The 22,257-nt window shown below is 41.4% G+C and overlaps 1 protein-coding gene across 2 annotated transcripts in view; it reads left to right on the forward strand.

Annotated features, from left to right (window-relative positions):
• The first annotated feature begins 4,410 nt into the window (after window positions 1–4,410).
• LOC106580096 (small G protein signaling modulator 1) overlaps window positions 4,411–22,257 on the forward strand; it is an 85,317-nt gene continuing 67,470 nt past the window's right edge. The window contains exons 1-2 of one of the 2 annotated variants that reach the window (XM_014160744.3): window positions 4,411–4,545; window positions 4,659–4,702. In XM_014160744.3, coding sequence (XP_014016219.2) covers window positions 4,512–4,545; window positions 4,659–4,702 — 78 coding nt within the window. In that variant the 5' untranslated portion in view covers window positions 4,411–4,511. The remainder of the gene's footprint in view (window positions 4,546–4,658; window positions 4,703–22,257) is intronic. The other variant, XM_014160748.3, reaches the window with a different exon arrangement.

Consider the following 22,257-nt stretch of genomic DNA (forward strand, 5'->3'; position numbering starts at 1 on the left):
AATGACTCAACCTTATATAGAGGACTCAAACCCCTATACATCACAGATACGTATCACTCATTGCATGCACTTATTTGAACCTGATTTGGTTTATTTAAAATGATATTGCTCTAGACTCACCCAGCAATTATGCAATCAATCAGGAGATTAAGAATTGACTCCCAAAAGTGGGTTGCGGGCAGCCTTCTCTCTTTCCTCTGGATCAACACACAGTTGATAGGTTTTTCTTGTTGTTGAGACCAATTAATTCGGGTCATGGCACCAAATGTTAGCAGTTGATGTTATTCTTTAATAACACAGACCCCAAAACAAATCAGGGGGAGGAAAATAGGTTTATTCAAATAGGACAAATCATGCTAGGAAGTAGATGGCCATTCTCCCCTGTCCTCAGTGATGCTCTCCGGTGATTCTCTCCTGAGACTCTCTCCTGTGGTTCTCTCCACAGAACATAGGGACAGCATGTAGTTTTATAACCCAGCCCTAGCCTGTGGTTGACCAAATAGAATTCCTTGCAATAGAACTAGGCCAATTGTCACGTCCTGATCAGTAAAAGAGGTTGTTTGTTATTGTAGTGTGGTCAGGGCGTGGCAGGGGGTGTTTGTTTAGTGTGTTTCAGGGTTTTGGTTTATGTTCTATGTTTTCTATTTCTATGTGGGTTTTCTAGTTTTTCTATATTTATGCTAGTTTTGAGAACGACCTCCAATTAGAGGCAGCTGGTTGTTGTTGCTTCTAATTGGAGGCCATATTTAAGTGGGTTTATTTTCTCTTGTGTTTGTGGGTGGTTGTTTCCGTGTATAGTCTGAGCACCTTACAGGACTGTTTTCGTCGTTTATTTTGTATAAGTATTTTTTCCTTTCTTTAATAAAAAAGAAGATGTTCACTATACCTGCTGCAGTTTGGTCCGCTCCCTACAACGACGCTTGTGACACCAATGGCCAAATAACAAGTATACTATTTCACACTCAACATATAGACAAATTCCTCCCATGTCTCTGCATTAATCCCCTATTACAGAAAAAAACACTATTTACATTGATCGTTAGCACTCTATTAACTCTCTTCCTCTTGACCTTTCATACTCTGCGTTGTGTATTTATCTTCGACATATTATTGCACAATGATATGGGCAGCGACCATGTAACGCTTTTACAACATACAGAAGTGCGCTGGTTATCAAAGGGCAAAGTATTGACACGTTTTTTTTTAAATTGAGAGACGAGCATCACATTTTCTTTACTGACCATCATTTTCACTTGTCTGACCACTTGCATGATGACAAGTTTCTCACACGACTGGCCTATCTGGGTGTTGTTTTTTCTCACCTGAATGATCTGAATCTAGGATTACAGGGACTCACCGCAGCTATATTCAATGTGCGGGCCAAAATTGAGGCTATGATTAAGAAGTTGGAGCTCTTTTCTCTCTGCATTAACAAGGACAACACACAGGTCTTTCCATCATTGTATGACTTTTTTGTGTGCAAATGAACTCAAGCTTACGGACAATGTCAAATGTGATAAAGCGAAGCACCTGAGTGAGATGGGTGTGTAATTAACTTTCTGGAAACGGACGACACAAACAACTGGATTCATTATTCCTTTCAAGCCCTGCCTCCAGTCTACTTACTGATATCTGAACAAGAGAGCCTCCTTGAAATTGCAACAAGCAGTTCTGTGAAAATGTCATTTAAATCAGAAGCTACTGCCAGATTTCTGGTTTGGGCTGTGCTCAGAGTATCCTGCCTTGGCAAATCGCGCTGTTAAGACACTGATGCCCTTTGCAACCACGTACCTATGTGAGAGTGGATTCTCGGCCCTCACTAGCATGAAAACTAAATACAGGCACAGACTGTGTGTGGAAAATGATTTAAGACGGAGACTCTCTCCAATACAACCCAACATTGCAGAGTTATGTGCATCCTTTCAAGCACACCCTTCTCATTAACCTGTGGTGAGTTATTCACAATTTTCAATGACAAATAAGGTTTTATATGTAAGATGGTTAAATAAAGAGCAAAATGATTGATTATTATTATTTGTGCCCTGGTCCCACGAGCCGGGTTGTGACAAAAACTCCCTCATTCTTATATTTAATAAATGTATCGTATAGTGTGTGTGTGGCAGGCTTACAATGATGGCAAAGAACAATATTTGAGAGTGCGCTGACCCTGGTGTTAGAGGGGGTACGCAGTTGGAGTTTGAATGTTTGAAGGGGTACGGGACTATAAAAAGTCTAGGAACCACTGTTGTAGAGCATGAACCTGCAGGAGCAAGTCACTGCTTTGATGTTTGCAGAGAACGACAGGTGGTTGTCCAGGTTCACGCCAAGGCTCTTTGCACTCTGGGAAGGGGACATTATGGGGTTGAGGAATAGCAGCTCCTTCTAGTCGAGGTTGAGCTTGAGGTGGTGGGCCGACATCCAAGCTGAGATGTCTGCCAGGCGCGCAGAGATCCGTGTTACCACCTGGCTGTCAGAAGGGGGGATGAGAAAAGAGGTTGAGTGTCATCCGCATAGCAATCTTAGGAGAGACCATGTGAGGATATGATGGAGCGAAGTGACCTGGTGTAGAGAATAAAGGAGAGCAGTCTCGGTTGAATGACTCATCTTGAAGCCAGACTGGTTAGAGTCACAAAGATCGCTCTGAGATAACAAGAGAGTTGGTTAGAGATAGCACGCTCAAGTGTTTTGGAAAGAAAAGAAAGAAGGGATACCGGTGTGTAGTCTTTGACGTCAGAGTCGAGTGATGGTTTCTTGAGGAGCAGAGCAGCTGGCCATCTTGAAGTCAGAGAGGACACAGCCAGTGGTCAGGGATGAGTTAATGAGGGAAGTGAGAAATGGGAGAAGGTCTCCAGAAATGGTCTGAAGAAGGGAGGAGGGGATGGGGTAGAGGGGGCAGGTTGTCGTGCGGCCGGACATCACCAGTCACAGGATTTCATCTGGAGAGAGAGAGGGGAGAAAGAGGTCAAGGCGTAGGGTAGTTCTGTGTGAGTTGGACCAGTGGGCTCAATAGGCTGAGTGAATGAGGAGCGGATGTCATCAACCTTTTTTTCAAAGTGGTTAACAAAGTTGTGCGCAGAGAAGGATGAAGGAGGAGGAGGAGGATTAAGAAGGCGATAGATGACAACAATGTTAAGCTTGAGTGAACAAGTGACAGTGACAGCATGGAATTCAAATGAGGAGATGGACAGGTGAGTGATGGAGACAAGAGAAAATCTCCAGAAATAGTAGCCCTGTGCAATCACCGTGACGACCAGATGCTCTCGGACTATGAGAGAACACGTAGTCAGATGAAGAGAGAGCAGCTGGAGTAGCAGTGTTCTCTGGGGTAATCCATTTCTCCCCAGGGGTGCTAGATAAGGTAGGCTACTTAGCCCTACTAGCCAAGTACTCTACTAGCCAAGTACTCTACCACCATCTACCACCCTCAGAATTACGGTTCAACATTTCACCACAAGGTGGAGGAATAATAAAAGGAGAGGCTACTGACCGTGTTTCTAAAACAAATAGAAGTGGAAACTCCTTATTACACAAACACATCAAGCGACATCATTTTGGTTCACCAATGAACCAATACTATCCCTGTGACATATTTAATTCATTCTAATCAATTTAAAAGGATGGTGTGTCCCAACTCTGCAACCTGAAGGCATATGGGATATATGTGGACTTGGATATCCCCACTAGACAGACTAGACTTGAGGTTCGTCGGCTCTCCAAGATTCTATTCACACCACTATATTTGTCCACAGCTTTTTGAACGATTCCTGACCATCACAGCGTTATTCAAGCCTAGAATACACAAAATGGTTCTTCTGATTTGTATTGCTTTGTATAGTGCCCCAGGAACATGGTGGATTATTTTCCAGTGAGCCCAGATCAATGTCTATAAAAAGCAATATAGATTTATCCAACAGTATATGATGCCATTTACCCCCAGAGATGGAGGCTGTAAGACCAGGACACCAGATCTACTGACGAGCTCAAATAGCTCTGCTAATATGGTTCAGGGGGTTGCTTAGCAAAATATCTTATTGGTGAGGGAAGGCTTTTGTGTGTTTGCAACCAAATTTGCTGCAGGACAGGGCTCAGTTATTACAATGCTTAATTATTATGGAAATGAATGGTTCATGATACGCTCCTGACTTTACAGAAGAAGGCCATGTGAACAATACGGAACCTGTTTGGACAAATTCAGGCTATTCAGTATTTAATAGGTTACATTATGCCTAAATGGCGCTGTCTCTTTGATGAGTTAGACAATCCAAAAATAAAATTTAAAAAATCTCGCCAAACGTATAAAATAGTCACTTTATTCTTCACACGTATCAGTTTTATTTTGCGTTTCTGGGAAGAGTCTGTAGGCCCGAGGAGGAAGAATCGAATTTGGTGATTGCTGTAGCTTTAAGAGGTGTGAGTAAAGCCTCAAGCGCTGACTTGCTCTCCGGTTCGATATAGCCACATAGAGCTGATGGTCTCAGTGTGAAGGAGCTACGCAAAGGGGACCGGATTCCATGCCAACAACAACAAGAACAGCAGCAATGGCAGGTAAGAGAAGACACGACCGTTTAAAACATAACCAAATGAAGCATATATCATGTGCTGAAGATGTAGACGCATTGTAAAATAAATGACATGACACCTTTTCTGATTTGTTTTAGAAGCAAAGACGCGTCAGAGGCTACTGGGCACCGTCAAGAAGGAGGTGGGTGTTACCTGACATCCTGCAACAATGATCGAATCAGAAAAACTAACTATTTGGTTATGAGTTAACTTTCGACATTGCTAAAATAGACGATGCGTGAGTAGATTGGCTATGTTTGTTTTTCTGTTCAGTTATTTACTTTTACAGTAACTATTCACATTTTCGTTTTGTGAGTACAGATTAGCCTACATACTTTAATAGCTTGTAAAATAGCACTACATCCACTCGTGTGTATTTGCTATCCATCATTGCAAATAAGATGAACCTTGAGACAAGGTGTAATATCTATTTTAAAGTCGAACATATTCTTAGAAGTAATGAACTGTTTAATTAGGGGTTTAGGGTAGGCTATATATATATATTTTTTTTTTTATTTCACCTTTATTTAACCAGGTAGGCAAGTTGAGAACAAGTTCTCATTTACAATTGCGACCTGGCCAGGATAAAGCAAAGCAGTTCGACAACATACAAAAACACAGAGTTACACATGGAGTAAAACAACATACAATCAATGATGCAGTAGAAAAAAATAAGACCATATACAATGTGAGCAAATGATGTGAGATAAGGGAGGTAAAGGCAAAAAAAGGCCATGGTGGCAAAGTAAATAAAGTATAGCAAGTAAAACACTGGAATGGTAGATTTGTAGTTTGAAGAAAGTTCAAAGTTAAAATATAAATAATATGGTGCAAAGGAGCAAAATAAATAAATACAGTAGGGGAAGAGGTAGTAGTTTGGGCTAAATTATAGATGGGCTATGTACAGGTGCAGTGATCTGGGAGCTGCTCTGATAGCTGGTGCTTAAAGCTAGTGAGCGAGATAAGTGTTTCCAGTTTCAGAGATTTTTGTAGTTCGTTCCAGTCATTGGCAGCAGAGAACTGGAAGGAGAGACGACCAAAGGAGGAGTTGGCTTTAGGGGTGACCAGAGAGATATACCTGCTGGAGCGCGTGCTACAGGTGGGTGCTGCTATGGTGACCAGTGAGCGGAGATAAGGGGGGACTTTACCTAGCAGGGTCTTGTAGATGACCTGGAGCCAATGTGTTTGGCGACGATTATGAAGCAAAGGCCAGCCAACGAGAGCGTACAGGTCGCAGTGGTGGGTAGTATATGGGGCTTTGGTGACATGTATACAGAGAAAAGAGTCAGCCCAAGAATTGAACCCTGTGGTACCCCCATAGAGACTGCCAGAGGTCCGGACAGTAGGCCCTCCGATTTGACATATATAGTACAGGCCTATAAATAATATATTTATAGGGTCCAGTCATGGAACTCTAGCCTATAGGGTCCATTTAGGGTCCAACTCATATGGGTTTTTGTGAAACATAAAAGAAATTGGCTGTTGTTAAACCCATTTATTGTTAATATTTAACATCAAGTAAAATGTGTTATAATGCAGTCATTCAAGACTCTTAAGCCACATTCTAATGTCGTAGTGACATCTAATAATGATACTAACTAAATAAGCTACAGGTATGTTCAATCAATCCATTGAAGAGTTGTTGCATAGAAATCCATGTAATCTTAAAGGTATAGTGCATTTTGTCTTTAGGTCAGATTGTTAAGCACCACATACTTGGTGTAGTAGGCTGAAAATGGATCAGAGAAACACGTTTATTTTCCTCTCCTGTCTTCAGGGGTTCTTTGAGATGTGATTAGTCGGTTTTGTCTTTTGTCAGAGGACTCACTCTATCTTTATTGGTGTCATAAATGCGCGAGACCCGTGTGTCACGCAAACAAAGACATCAAATCAAGTCTGTGTCTGAATGAAGGAGAGATTTCAACTTCCGTCGCTTACTCCTGATCTTCATAAAGTCCTGTCACCAGCCTTATCAGTAGAGCACATACCCACCCTGTGATTAAAAACCAGCCTGTGTTGAGAGGCCCTACTGAGATTCGCTTCCCCCAAGATCCTACTCAGTTTCAGCTCCTCAGTGCTCAGGGCTTAAACTGCAGTGGAGCAGAGAGGGACCATAAGACCAAAGCAGTCTGTCTTTCCCCAATGATACAATATGATTGCTACACACTCCAGCAGACCTCTGAGGCACACAGCCCGAGCCAGTGATTTGATTGCCCAGAAGCAACTATTGGAGTGAGAAATGAAAGTAAAATGGTGCAGATAGTGGAAAAAGCACAGATGCCTCCGACCTTGACCTTTGACCTTGAGCACCCTGCAGAAGAGGTTGCTGAAGCAAATGGAACTTGAATCACTAAAAGTGAGTTGTTAAAAGCTTTTTTTGTTTTCCATTTCAATTAAAATAGTAGCTATAGAAGATAGGCAGTGGCCAGCTGTTGAGCTTTTAGCATCATGAACGTTCATTTACTAGGCTACATGCATCAGAAGAAAAAAATGAAATAGAAAGTAGTCAAGTGTAGTGCGATGTCTGTAATCTGCCTTTGTTTGAGTCACAGCCTTAACTAGCTAGCTACATTGGTAACACTATACATTAAGGTCCCTTAATAAATGATTTATAAACAGTAATGTAAAGAGTTTACTTACCATTTATTAATCATTATTCCTACATTTGTAAATGTCTCTAAGTAATCTCTAAATAGTCTCTAGGCTAGCTGATACTAAAGCGGCCCGTTGGATTCCATGAAAATGTGACACCTAACGTTGGGGTGAGTTGCTGCCGGACGCTTTAGCATTAGCTAGCCTAGCATGCTGACAAAAAAGGCAGTTTAATTCAAATTGGCTTTATAAAACTTCTAAGAATATGCTCGACTTTAAAATGTATATTACACCTTGTCCCAGTGTTCATCTTATTTGCAATGATGGATAGCAGATACACACGAGTGGATGTAGTGTTATTTTACAAGCTATTAAAGTATGTAGGCTAATCTGTACTCACAAAACGAAAATGTGAATAATGCTGAAAAAAGGCAGTTTAGTTAAAATAGTGTTTATAAATGCGTAAATGACTATTTAGAGATCGCTTATTGACATTTTACAAATGTAGGAACAATTATCAACAAATGGGAAGTAACCTCTTTATCAATGGTTTATTAAGAGACCTTAATAAGAAGTGTTACCGTTACATGGGCTAACCTTTTTACAAGTAGCAAGCTGCCAAACTAAGGATATCACCCACAAATGAGCTCTATGTGCAGCCCCCGTCTGGATCCGATCGTGAACGTTCGCCTGGACGTGATTTGTTGTGCTCGACGCTCTGTTTTGTATTCATTCGTTCTTTCTCTCCTGTGTTAGCTTGGATACGGCTTGTCTGATGATGTGGCAGTGAACGCTTGAATGTTCTCCCTGTCCAACTGGCTACGTGCCACTTTGTACAATGTATACCTGGGTCTAGGCCAGAACATTATGCTTGTGGGGTTCAGTGAAGGAAGCATGTGAATAGCCTATACTGGACGTATCTGGGGCTCTCTCGCTCTTTCCCTCTCCTTCCCCCTCCCCCTCTCCTACACACACACACACACACCTGTGTTTACATAAGGTGAGAGGAAGAGTAGGGCACAGTGGGCAACAGCTCACCTTTCATTTGCTTTTCTGTATCAGACACCTTTTTTCCCTGGCTTCTTACTTAGGTATAAGGTTTCAGCAAGATCATAAGCAATATATGGCATAATTATGATGCCCAGTCTCAGGGAAACCTCTCGCTGTCTCCAGGTTAATAGACCTTTTTCATGGTCTCAGATCACACATGAATAGAAGACATTGTAGAATCATATTATTACCTGGGTGCGCAGAGACGCATCACAAATAACAGGAAAGGAAAGCCTCTGTTGTCATTGATGAGGTGGTAATGACTCGGGTTCTCATTGTTTCATATTTTTGCATATTTAACCTATCTTGTGTTATGAAGCTTTGTGAATAAATGGTGGTTATTACTATTCTTGGCAGCTGAATTATATACTACAAATGATAATTATCAATGAGTAACATTTGGAAACGTACCCAACAATGCATCCATTTGTGATTATGAAACGCTGTGTTCAAACTGTCCATATTTAGCAAAGGAGGCTGACAATAGGAAGGGATATCGTTGAGGCCTTACAAGGTTCTTTGTTTACTTCCAGTAGTAGGGAACTGACTTCAAGACATTTTGCAATAGAGCGTTTTGAATATTGAACTACCTTTTTAACCAAGGCATTTCAGTGTGAATTCATCTTTTCTCAAGTCTGTCACTTCTCAGTATTTGATTTCGGTGTACGAGTCATTCACACTAATAATGCACAGTAGGAACTGTCAACAGATGATTTTAGCCAACAGCTTGGCTTACATAATTGTGCTAGTTGTTTTTCACTGTAACAGCCCATGGGGATGGGGAAAGGTGTATGGGCCTTGGTCTGTCTTCCCTCTTTTTCTGATTGTGGCTGTGTAGCAGGAGTTAATGGGAAGACTGTGTAAATCTACTCTATCCAAGCCCCCTTATGCAGTAGTGGAGGGTTGCCAGGTTTGATGAGATTTTATCCTCAATGTGACAGCAGAGATGAAGAGTGATACTTGAAAGAGAATGATACCAGCACTTGCCGTTGCAGAACACGACAGTAAAGATTCATATTGTGCATGGAAGTGATCTTGTTCTTTGGGCAATAAACAAGTTAACTATTAGCTGTCAAAAGTATTACTGCTCACAGGGGGCACCAAATAGATTTAGCCTAAATGTCATACAAGAGAAATGGAAGAGAAGTGTACTCTAGCGTCAAAAGTGCACATAAGATTAAACGTTTTTGGGAACTAGATTAATATACACAGTTTCAAAGGGTCTACATATTTATTGTTATAGAATTATGAAATTAAACACAGTCAGTATCCCTCCACCTAACTGTTTCCTATGCTGATGAAGGGAAATGCGAACCAATGATCATGCATAATACCAGTCATCTGTTTTTCTCGTTGATTAATGGGCTTGTTGACGTTCTCTGTCACTGTTGCCTCAGTCCCCACCAGCTACAGTATCTCTCAGATAGCTGGTGGGGACTGAGGGAACAGAGTGACACGTGCCGTCGCCATAGAAACCTGCAGGTCGTCCGGTAATACAGCTCACCAGTTAGATTCTGTGATGACTGAATGGGATCCAGATTCTGACTGATGATGGAATAGAACCAGTAAGGCCTGAGAGAAGTGACGTGCCCCCCAGGTTGCACGTTTACTTTAGCTGCCAACCAACCAATCAATGCCCATTTGCTGTGCCCCATTGTATTTCAGTGGTTTGATTTTGTTTTGCGCTAAAGATTTACATTAACACATCCATTTATTACACATCTATAAGCACATCATCAATGAACAAGACATTATAGCTACATACAGCATTATTAAAGCTTAATGAATGTATTCTTAGCATGTTGGTATCCATAAATAATAGATGATTAATAGAGGAAGCAGACTCCACTTGATAACGTGATGTTATAAAGAAATATGTTTTACACTGAACGAAAATATACACATAACATGTACAGTGTAGGTGTGGTTCACATGTTTCATGAGCTGAAGTAAAAGATCCCATAAATGTTCCATATGCATAAAAAGCTTACTTCTCTCAAATGTACATTTACATTTACATTTACGTCATTTAGCAGACGCTCTTATCTAGAGCGACTTACAAATTGGTGCATTCACCTTATGATATCCAGTGGAACAACCACTTTATAATAGTACATCTATATCTTTTTTGGGGGGGAGGGTAAGATAATCCATCCACCTGACAGGTGTAGCATATCAAAATACAGATGAAACGGCATGATCATTACACAGGTGCACCTTGTACTGGGGACAATAAAAGGCCACTGTAAAATGTGCAGTTTCATCACAAAACACCATGCCACAGATGTCTCAAGTTTTGAGGGAGCGTGCAATTGGCGTCCTGACTGCAGGAATGTCCACCAGAGCTTTTGCCAAATAACTGAGTATTCATTTCTCTACCATAAACCGCTTACAACCCCATTAGAGAATGTGGCAGTACGTCCAACCAGCCTCCCAACCGCAGACCACGTGTATTGCGACATGTTTGTGAGTGGATGTCAATGTTGTGAACAGAGTGCCCCATGGTGGCGGTGGAATTATGGAATGGGTAGGCATAATCTACGGACAACGAACACCATTAAATTTGCCATCGATAAAATGCAATTAACAGAGATACCTTGACGAGATCCTGAGGCCCATTGTGAGGCCCAACATATGCATATCTTTATTCCCAGTCATATGAAATCCATAAATTAGGGCCTAATGAATATATTTCAATTGACTGATTTCCTTATATAAACTGTAACTGTAAAATCTTTGAAATTGTTGCATGTTTATATATTTTCTCAGTATACTGTACATTACAATTTAGGTCTAGATTTTACATTTACAGTCGTGGCCAAAAGTTTTGAGAATAACACAAATATTAATTTCCACAAAGTTTGCTGCTTCATTGTCTTTAGATATTTTTGTCAGATGTTACTATGGAATACTGAAGTATAATTACAAGCATTTCATAAGTGTCTAAAGCTTTTATTGACAATTACATGAAGTTGATGCAAAGACTCAATATTTGCAGTGTTGACCCTTCTTTTTCAAGACCTCTGCAATCTGCCCTGGCATGCTGTCAATTAACTTCTGGGCCACATCCTGACTGATGGCAGCCCATTCTTGCATAATCAATGCTTGGAGTTTGTCAGAATTTGTGGGTTTTTGTTTGTCCACCCGCCTCTTGAGGATTGACCACAAGTTCTCAATGGGATTTAAGGTCTGGAGAGTTTCCTGGCCATGGACCCAAAATATCTATGTTTTTTTCCCCCGAGCCACTTAGTTAAGGTGCTCCATCATGCTGGAAAAGGCATTGTTCATCACCAAACTGTTCCTGGATGGTTGGGAGAAGTTGTTCTCGGAGGATGTGTTGGTACCATTCTTTATTCATGGCTGTATTCTTAGGCAAAATTGTGAGTGAGCCCACTCCCTTGGCTGAGAAGCAACCCCACACATGAATGGTCTCAGGATGCTTTACTGTTGGCATGACACAGGACTGATGGTAGCGCTCACCTTGTCTTCTCTGGACAAGGTTTTTTCCGGATGCCCCAAACAATCGGAAAGGGGATTCATCAGAGAAAATGACTTTCGCCAGTCCTCAGCAGTCCAATCCCTGTACTTTTTGCAGAATATCAGTCTGTCCCTGATGTTTTTCCTGGAGAGAAGTGTCTTCTTTGCTGCCCTTCTTGACACCAGGCCATCCTACAAAAGTCTTCGCCTCACTGTGCGTGCAGATGCACTCACACCTGCCTGCTGCCATTCCTGAGCAACTTCTGTACTGGTGGTGCCCCGATCCCGCAGCTGAATCAACTTTAGGAGACGGTCCTGGCGCTTGCTGGACTTTCTTGGGCGCCTTGAATCCTTCTTTCTTGGGCTCTCCTTGAAGTTCTTGATGATTCGATAAATGGGTGATTTAGGTGCAATCTTACTGGCAGCAATATCCTTGTCTGTGAAGCCCTTTTTGTGCAAAACAATGATGACGGCATGTGTCTCCTTGCAGGTAGCCATGGCTGACAGAGGAAGAATAATGATTCCAAGCACCACCCTCCTTTTGAAGCTTCCAGTCTGTTATTCGAACTCAATCAGCATGACAGAGTGATCTCCAGCCTTGTCCTCGTCAACACTCACACCTGTGTTAATAACCTCTTGGGGCTAGGTGGGACGCTAGCGTGCCACCCGTGGTGCACTCCATCAACAGCAGGTGCATTTCAAGAGCGGCAAATTTGAATCCAAATAAATGTCAAAATTCAAATTTTTCAAAAATACAACTATGTTACACCATTTGAAAGATAAACATCTCCTTAATCTAACCACGTTTTACGATTTCAAAAAGGTTTTACGGCGAAAGCATAAATTTAGAGTATGTTAGGACAGTACATTTACAAGAGTTGTGTGTAATGTTTTGTCAAGTCAAAGACAGGGTCACCAAAACCATAAAACCAGCTAAAATGATGCACTAACCTTTTACAATCTCCATCAGATGACACTCCTAGGACATTATGTTAGACAATGCATGCATTTTTAGTTCTATCAAGTTCATATTTATATCGAAAAACAGCGTTTTACTATGGCATTGATGTTGAGGAAATCGTTTCCCTCCAATAACCGGCAGTCAAGTCAGCGTCACAAATTAAATAATTAAAATTAGAAAACATTGGTAAAATATTATATTGTCATTTAAAGAATTATAGATTTACATCTCTTGAACGCAATCAACTTGCCAGATTTAAAAATAACCTTACTGGGAAATCACACTTTGCAATAATCTGAGCACTGTGCCCAGAAAAATACGCGTTGCGATACAGACTAGACGTCATGTTGGGGAGATCTAAAATCGAAAATACTATGTAAATAATCCATTACCTTTGATTCTCTTCATCAGATGTCACTTCCAGGTATCACAGGTCCATAACGAATGTAGTTTTGTTCAAAAAAGCTCATCATTTATGTCCAAAAATCTCCGTCTCGTTAGCACATGATGTAAGCCAGCCGGACTTCTCGTCATGAACGAGGGGAAAAAATATATTTCCGTTCGTTCAAACATGTCAAACGTTGTATAGCATAAATCATTAGGGCCTTTTTTAACCAGAACATGAATAATATTCAAGGTGGACGAATGCATACTCTTTTATAACGTATTGGAACGAGGGTACCCAACATGAACTAGCGCGCCAGGTGTCTAATGGGACATCACCGTTCCATGGCTCTTGTTCGGTCAGATCTCCCTCCAGAAGACTCAAAACACTTTGTAAAGGCTGGTGACATCTAGTGGAAGCAATAGGAAGTGCCAAAATATTCCTAAACCCCTGTGTTTTTCAATGGGATAGGTTTAAAGTCAATACAACACATCAGGTATCCACTTCCTGTCAGAAAATGTCTCAGGGTTTTGCCTGCCAAATGAGTTCTGTTATACTCACAGACACCATTCAAACAGTTTTGGAAACTTTAGAGTGTTTTCTATCCATATATAATAAGTATATGCATATTCTAGTTACTGGGTAGGATTAGTAACCAGATTAAATCGGGTACATTTTTTTTATCCAGACGTGCAAATGCTGCCCCCTAGACCCAACAGGTTAATGAGAGAAGAATCACTGACATGATGTCAGCTGGTCCTTTTGTGGCAGGGCTGAAATGCAGTGGAAATGTTTTTTGGGGATTCAGTTCATTTGCATGGCAAAGAGAGGACTTTGCAATTAATTGCAATTCATCTGATCACTCTTCATAACATTCTGGAGTATATGCAAATTGCCATCATACAAACTGAGGCAGCAGACTTTGTGAAAATGTATATTTGTATCATTCTCAAAACTTGTGGCTACGACTGTAATGTCCAGTTAGATCTGACATTTGTGAGTGCCTCCTCGCTGGGAGGAAGAGTTTCCGATGACGAGTCTTCATCTGGTGGTGGAGGGTCGCCTGTGAACCTTTTGTATTAAGACACAAGTGAGAGAAACTAGATTAAGCCTTCATTTAAATACATTACAACATGTATTCCCATTGGTGAGAAGAGAGCAAGGTAATTATTGCCCAGGTATGCCCATAGGTTGTTTAGCATGCATGATAAAGTTGCATTATTCAGCTGCTGTTCATTGGCCATAGAGTAATACGTGACTGACATTCTACACGTGGCTAAGGAGGAGGAGTGACATGATTTGAGCATGTCAACATCAGATATTACTATATACCGGTGTTGATGCACGGACTGGTTTGGGTTTTTGCTTTACCTTCTATAATGGTATTTTAATGTTTGGTTTTTTAAATGTGGTACGCCGTGTGTAACGTCCATTTTTATAGTTTACTCTGCTACTTGAGTCTTCTCTCTCTCTCCATGTTGCTTTCCACACAGAACTTGCCCCGCCCCCTGTCACTCAAGGAGCGCATTTGTTGTTGCTCGACCATGAGACACTTGCATTCAGTCTGCATGGTCAATGCAGCACATGCAACAACGATGCTGTTTCAGCTTTGCTTCTTAATATAAATCCACAAGCGTTCTATAATTACACTATTAGTTTCTTTCTGCAAACAGCTAGTTTGTCTTTTCTTAGCACGTTGTGGCTAAGCCGTGTTAGCCGCTAAGGCTGATTGCTAGCTAGCTAGCTAGGCAAACGTAGCTATACAGCCTAATACCAGTGATGGTGTAGGCCTAAATCAGCATGTTGTTTGTGCAACAGTATCTTCTAAATCAAAGAGGAATAGGCGAAGCATGAATATGTGCCCTACATGAAGGGGCTAAGAGAATGCATTTAATGTAGCCAAAGATTATAGGGCTCCATAGGAAACATTGACCAAGACTTTGGTTCCTATTACCCTGTCACAATAACTCCTCCCTGGCATTTTAATTCATTGTCATGTCAAACAACACTTTATTCAAAGTGCCCAATATTATCATCTAACTAGTTAAATAAAGGTTACATAAAAAAAAAAAAAATCTGAATTAGTATATTCATTCATTTCCCATGATTCTAACAGTTCATCTCACTGTTTTGATCTAAGTTGTAATTGCAACCTTTAGTTAAAGATAAGCCCTGGATATTTTGCCCATATCATGCAGCCCTATGTGTCAGTGTGGAAATGATCTCAAATGAGTGCAGAAATCAATGCAACTGCTGAAAGTTATTTTTGGTTGAAGTTTAATTGAACAGTATAAAACAATCAGAAAGGAGAGGGACCCATTGAAATCATATAGAATGTGTCGCCACCCTAGGGTCACACACTACTCATAAAGAACAGGTTGAACTTTTATTATTCAAAAACATAAAATACCGTCTTATGCCGTCAAAACAATTTAAAATGTGATATTATAATTCGGCCAAATTGCACACCCCTAGCTGTGCACATGGAGAGGATACAATGTGAATATGTTATGATTTTTTTTTAACCTTTATTTAACTAGGCAGTTAAGATCAAATTCTTATTTACAATGACAGCCTAGGAACAGTGGGTTTAACTGCCTTGTTCTGGGGAAGGAGGACAGAGTTTTACCTTGTCAGCCCTGGGATTTGATCTAGCAACCTTTTGGTTACTGGCCCAACACTCTAACCACTAGGCTACCGCAGCCCCATAACCGAGCATTATGCTTACGGGAGCAAGCCATTTAGACCGCCTTACCGATTGAACCAACATTTCAATCGAGGACAGGCAAACTGAATGAACAACAAAGGCAAAATTAAAGTATAAACATTTTATTACAATTACATTTTAGTAATTTAGCAGACGCTCTTATCCAGAGCGACTTACAGTAGTGAATGCATACATTTCATACATTTTTTTCTGTACTGGTCCCCTGTGGGAATTGAACCCACATCCCTGGCGTTGAACCCACATCCCAGCCACACGGGGCCTCATCTTCGAGGGATGACCCTCGGAGTCCTCGGAGTCAGATGTTGTGATGCTGGTAGCCCTGTGCGGGGCAGCTGGCATCGAAACACCCCCAAAAAGAATGTGAGTTACTCACCAGGGAGAAGGGACAAACCATGCAAACCATGCAACATTTTAACCAGGGAGATGGGACATGTCCCAAGCAATGATTGGATCTAGATATTGGAAACAAATGTATTAATTATATGGAAAAGCGATCCATGCAAAGAATGAAACAAAAGTGAAATGATGCTGTAATGGAAAGTATCAAATTACACAATGAATGCATAGGGTGCTGAATTGAACATCTGCTGATGTGTTTAGATGAAATTAAGGTCTGCTTGTACATATAACCTAACCAAATGCTACGGAGATGCAAGTAGAACCTAACCATGTATGTGGTAATGTGATTTGAATAGATAAGTGAATTATGATGATGCATGGCCTGCTGAGCACCAGAATCTTAGTTTGAAATGCTGCATCTACTTCTTCCTAGAACCGACCGATTGCTACATCTGCTCGTACCTAGAATCCAACCACACATGCTGTAATGCAAGGAGGTAGGGACACATGTCAATGCAGGCCTGTAGAGTGCCTAACATTGTTCAATTTGAGAAGGTGTAATAATGAATAACCACCTTTCATTTACTATTACAATAATTGCAAACGTTTGTAATTGGATACTCACCATCTGTGGCTATGGAATGAGAATTATATGAACGAAGCAATAATGAATGACCAACAACTCTATATGGATGATTGATTATTATTCACATGAAATGACAAACTATCAATAACTATAATTTGAGGTATCGTGGAGCCATTATGAAGGCTGATTAATTGAGCCTAATGAATGAAAGGTAGGCAGAGGACAACCAATCAGAGTAGTTGTTGGAGAGTGAGGGTACATAGTCTACACCAGGTATAATTTTTCTTGAGCGGATGGTCAGGGGGCCGGAACATAATTACAAATCATTTATAGACTGCAAATTGACCACAAGAAGCCCAAACATATAAACTCAGCAAAAAAGAAAAGTCCCTTTTTCAGGACCCTGTCTTTCAAAGATAATTAGTCAAAATACAACTAACTTCACAGATCATCATTGTAAAGGGTTTAAAACCTGTTAGGGAAAGGCGTGCGGCTAGCGGAACGCCTCACCAATATCCAATGGTATAGAGTGGCGCGAATTACAAATACCTAAAAAATGCAAAAACTTCAATTTTTCAAACATATGACTATTTTACACCGTTTTAAAGACAAGACTCTCCTTTATCTAACCACATTGTCCGATTTCAAAAAGGCTTTACAACGAAAGCAAAACATTAGATTATGTCAGGAGAGTACCCAGCCAGAAATAATCACACACCCATTTTTCAAGCTAGCATATAATGTCACAAAAACCAAAACCACAGCTAAATGCAGCACTAACCTTTGATCTTCATCAGATGACACTCCTAGGACATTATGTTATACAATACATGCATGTTTTGTTCAATCAAGTTCATATTTATATCAAAAACCAACTTTTTACATTAGCACGTTTTGTTCAGAACTAGCATACCCACTGAAAACTTCCGGTGAATTTACTAAATTACTCACAATAAACATTCACAAAAAACATAACAATTATTTAAAGAATTATAGATACAGAACTCCTTTATGCAATCGCGGTGTCCGATTTTAAAATAGCTTTTCGGTGAAAGCACATTTTGCAATATTCTGAGTAGATATCACGGCTAGCTATTTTGACACCCACCAAGTTTGGCACTCACCAAACTCAGATTTACTATAAGAAAAATTGGATTACCTTTGCTGTTCTTCGTCAGAATGCACTCCCAGGACTTCTACTTCAACACCCAATGTTGTTTTGGTTCCAAATAATCCATAGTTATATCCAAATAGCTCAGTTTTGTTCGTGCGTTCAAATCACTATCTGAAGGATGACGCGCTGGTGCGTTTCGTGACAAAAAAAATCAAAATATTCCATTACCGTACTTCGAAGCATGTCAAACGCTGTTAAAAATGAATTTTTATGAGATTTTTCTCGTAAAATAGCGATAATATTCCAACCGGGAGACGTTGTATCCGTTCAAACACTGAAAGAAGAAAAATGGAGTCGTCACATGCACGCGTGCGCCAGTGTCATTGTTCTCAGAAGGACCACTCTCCAAAGCCCCTACTGTTTTTCGCCCAGGGACTGCAGAGTTATCATTCCATGTTCTGGCGACTTCTGAGAGCCAATTAAAGCCTTAGAAAATGTCACGTTACAGCAGAGATCCTGTATTTTCGATAAAGAGGCTACAGAAGGCCAAGAAATGGTCAGACAGGGCACTTCCTGTATAGAATCTTCTCAGGTTTTGGCCTGCCATATGAGTTCTGTTATACTCACAGACACCATTCAAACAGTTTTAGAAACTTTAGGGTGTTTTCTATCAAAATCTACTAATTATATGCATATTCTAGTTTCTGGGCAGGAGTAATAACCAGATTAAATCGGGTACGTTTTTTATCCGGCCGTGAAAATACTGCCCCCTATCCCAAACAGGTTAAACACTGTTTCCCATGCTTGTTCAATGAACCATGAACAATTAATGAACATGCACCTGTGGAACGGTCGTTAAGACACTAACAGCTTACAGACGGTAGGCAATTAAGGTTACAGTTATGACAACTTAGGACACTAAAGAGGGCTTTCTACTGACTCTAAAAAACACCAAAAGAAAGATGCCCAGGGTCCCTGCTCATCTGCGTGAACGTGCCTTAGGCATGCTGCAAAGAGGCATGAGGACTGCAGATGTGGCCAGGGAAATAAATTGCAATGTCCGTACTGTGAGACGCTTAAGACAGCGCTACAGGGAGACAGGACGGACAACTGATTGTCCTCGCAGTGGCAGATCACGTGTAACAACACCTGCACAGGATTGGTACATCCGAACATCACATCTGCGGGACAGGTACAGGATGGCAACAACAACTGCCCGAGTTACACCAGGAACGCACAATCCCTCCATCAGTGCTCAGACTGTCCGCAATAGACTGAGAGGCTCGACTGAGGGCTTGTAGGCCTGTTGTAAAGCAGGTCCTCACCAGACATCGCCGGCAACAACGTCGCCTACGGGCACAAACCCACCGTCGTTGGACCGGACAGGACTGGCAAAGTGCTCTTCACTGACGAGTCACGGTTTTGTCTCACCAGGGTTGATGGTCGGATTCGCGTTTATCGTTGAAGGAATGAGCGTTACACCGAGACCTGTACTCTGGAGCAGGATCGATTTGGAGGTGGAGGGTTCGTCATGGTCTGGGGCGGTGTGTCACAGCATCATCGGACTGAGCTTGTTGTCATAGCAGGCAATCTCAACGCTGTGCGTTACAGGGAAGACATCCTCCTCCCTCATGTGGTACCCTTCTTGCAGGCTCATCCTGACATGACCCTCCAGCATGACAATGCCACCAGCCATACTGCTCGTTCTGTGCGTGATTTCCTGCAAGACAGGAATGTCAGTGTTCTGCCATGGCCAGCGAAGAGCCCGGATCTCTATCCCATTGAGCACGTCCGGGATTTGTTGGATCTGAGGGTGAGGGCTAGGGCCATTCCCCCCAGTAATGTCCCGGAACTTGCAGGTGCCTTGGTGGGAGAATGGAGTAACATCTCACAGCAAGAACTGCCAAATCTGGTGCAGTCCATGAGAAGGAGATGCACTGCAGTAGTTGGTGACCACACCAGATACTGACTGTTACTTTTGATTTTGACCCCCACTTTGTTCAGCGACACATTATTACATTTCTGTTAGTCACATGTCTGTGGAACTTGTTCAGTTTAAATCTCAGTTGTCAAATCTTGTTATTGTCATACAAATATTTCCACATATTAAGTTTGCTGAAAATAAACGCAGTTGACAGTGAGAGGACGTTTCTTTTTTTGCTGAGTTTATAACATTTGACTAAAGCATAATCATTTCAAACCTTGCTTACATTTGTATACGATCGCATACAACATATCTCCCTATTATGTGTGGGAATACTTTGGAACAGATTTTGAAAATTAAAATCACTTGGAGCTGATTTGCTTGTGTTTTTTTTACAGCCTTATGTCCAACAATAAAAGTAAATAATATACTTTTTGGGGGCGGGGTGAAACAACACCGATGAATAAGACGTCATCGAGCATATTACAAGGAAACAAATCGTGCTGATTTTAATATAAATGGGGCTGAGATGGCAACTAGACAATATACGACAAGACGTAATAGGGGCTTGAGTTAATGTGATTAGCCTTGTGTGTAAAGTGACGCCTGTGAGTTGACGCCCAGCTCTTGATTTACCAATGTAAGGGAAATGGCCTGCAAAATACTAAAACCTGAAAATCTCCCAAAAGTACTTGGATGGAAAGCATCCGTAGTGAAACCCTGACTCAAATGACAAACTGGTTTAACGCATAATGCGATCGGAGATTGTCCAGGCACATTTGAAGATTTTCTGTTTCTGACAAAAATGTCTGACTAATATGGATGCCACAGGCCGTTTTCTACCAGAAAAGTTATTTATTGCCTTCAGTTGCTCTTTAATAAAATGCAACAAAGTGGTGACTGTGGGACCAGCCGTTGTTAGCTGGGTAGGATGTGATTAGGGTTCTTAGTGCGTATGTAATAAAAACACATAGGAGAGTGATGAAATAAGCGTGGAGCCAATTTATCCAGTTGTACTAATTCTGATGTAAATGTAACTTTAAGACGCTGAAAAAGTGAATAATAATGCAACGTTGAAGAGAATAGCTATGAATTAGCATGATCCTGATGTTAGCTCACCCTTTTGAAAATGAAAGTACTAGAGTACGTAATACTTCCGAATACGATTTCACAAAATCGTCAACTAAATAAGAGTCTTGGAAATCCAATTTAGTTGAATGAGTACTCAAGTAATCTTGAAGCTTGGAGCACTGGCCCCAGATATGGGAGGAAGTATGCCTTGTGCTGCAACTGCTTTGGCGATTAACTATGAGATTGTGCTTCAAAGACGAGAGACATGATGTTCAGCTGTAACCTGTTTAGTGACGAGAACTTGTGATAGAAGTTGCGGCAGGCCCAATTTGCGTACATAAATTATCAGTGGCATGACCGTGCGACAACCAATAAGCTACAGTGAGGGAAAAAAGTATTTGATCCCGTGCTGATTTTGTACGTTTGCCCACTGACAAAGAAATTATCAGTCTATAATTTTAATGGTAGGTTTATTTGAACAGTGAGAGACAGAATAACAACAAAAAAATCCTGAAAAACGCATGTCAAAAATGTTATAAATTGATTTGCATTTTAATGAGGGAAATAAGTATTTGACCCCTCTGCAAAACATGACTTAGTACTTGGTGGCAAAACCCTTGTTGGCGATCACAGAGGTCAGACGTTTCCTGTAGTTGGCCACCAGGTTTGCACACATCTCAGGAGTGATTTTGTCCCACTCCTCTTTGCAGATCTTCTCCAAGTCATTAAGGTTTCGAGGCTGACGTTTGGCAACTCGAACCTTCAGCTCCCTCCACAGATTTTCTATGGGGTTAAGGTCTGGAGACTGGCTAGGCCACTCCAGGACCTTAATGTGCTTCTTCTTGAGCCACTCCTTTGTTGCCTTGGCCGTGTATTTTGGGTCATTGTCATGCTGGAATACCCATCCACGACCCATTTTCAATGCCCTGGCTGAGGGAAGGAGGTTCTCACCCAAGATTTGACGGTACATGGCCCCGTCCATCGTCCCTTTGATGCGGTGAAGTTGTCCTGTCCCCTTAGCAGAAAAACCCCCCCAAAGCATAATGTTTCCACCTCCATGTTTGACGGTGGGGATGGTGTTCTTGGGGTCATAGGCAGCATTCCTCCTCCTCCAAACACGGCGAGTTGAGTTAATGCCAAAGAGCTTCATTTTGGTCTCATCTGATCACAACACTTTCACCCAGTTGTCCTCTGAATCATTCAGATGTTCATTGGCAAACTTCAGACGGGCATGTACGTATATGTGCTTTCTTGAGCAGAGGGACCTTGCGGGCGCCGCAGGATTTCAGTCCTTCACGGCGTAGTGTGTTACCAATTGTTTTCTTGGTGACTACGGTCCCAGCTGCCTTGAGATCATTGACAAGATCCTCCTGTGTAGTTCTGGGCTGATTCCTCACCATTCTCATGATCATTGCAACTCCACGAGGTGAGATCTTGCATGGAGCCCCAGGCCGAGGGAGACTGACAGTT

The sequence above is a fragment of the Salmo salar genome, chromosome 20 (assembly GCF_965601325.2).
Source record: "Salmo salar chromosome 20, fSalSal1, whole genome shotgun sequence".
In the NCBI taxonomy this organism is placed as follows: Eukaryota; Metazoa; Chordata; class Actinopteri; order Salmoniformes; family Salmonidae; genus Salmo; species Salmo salar.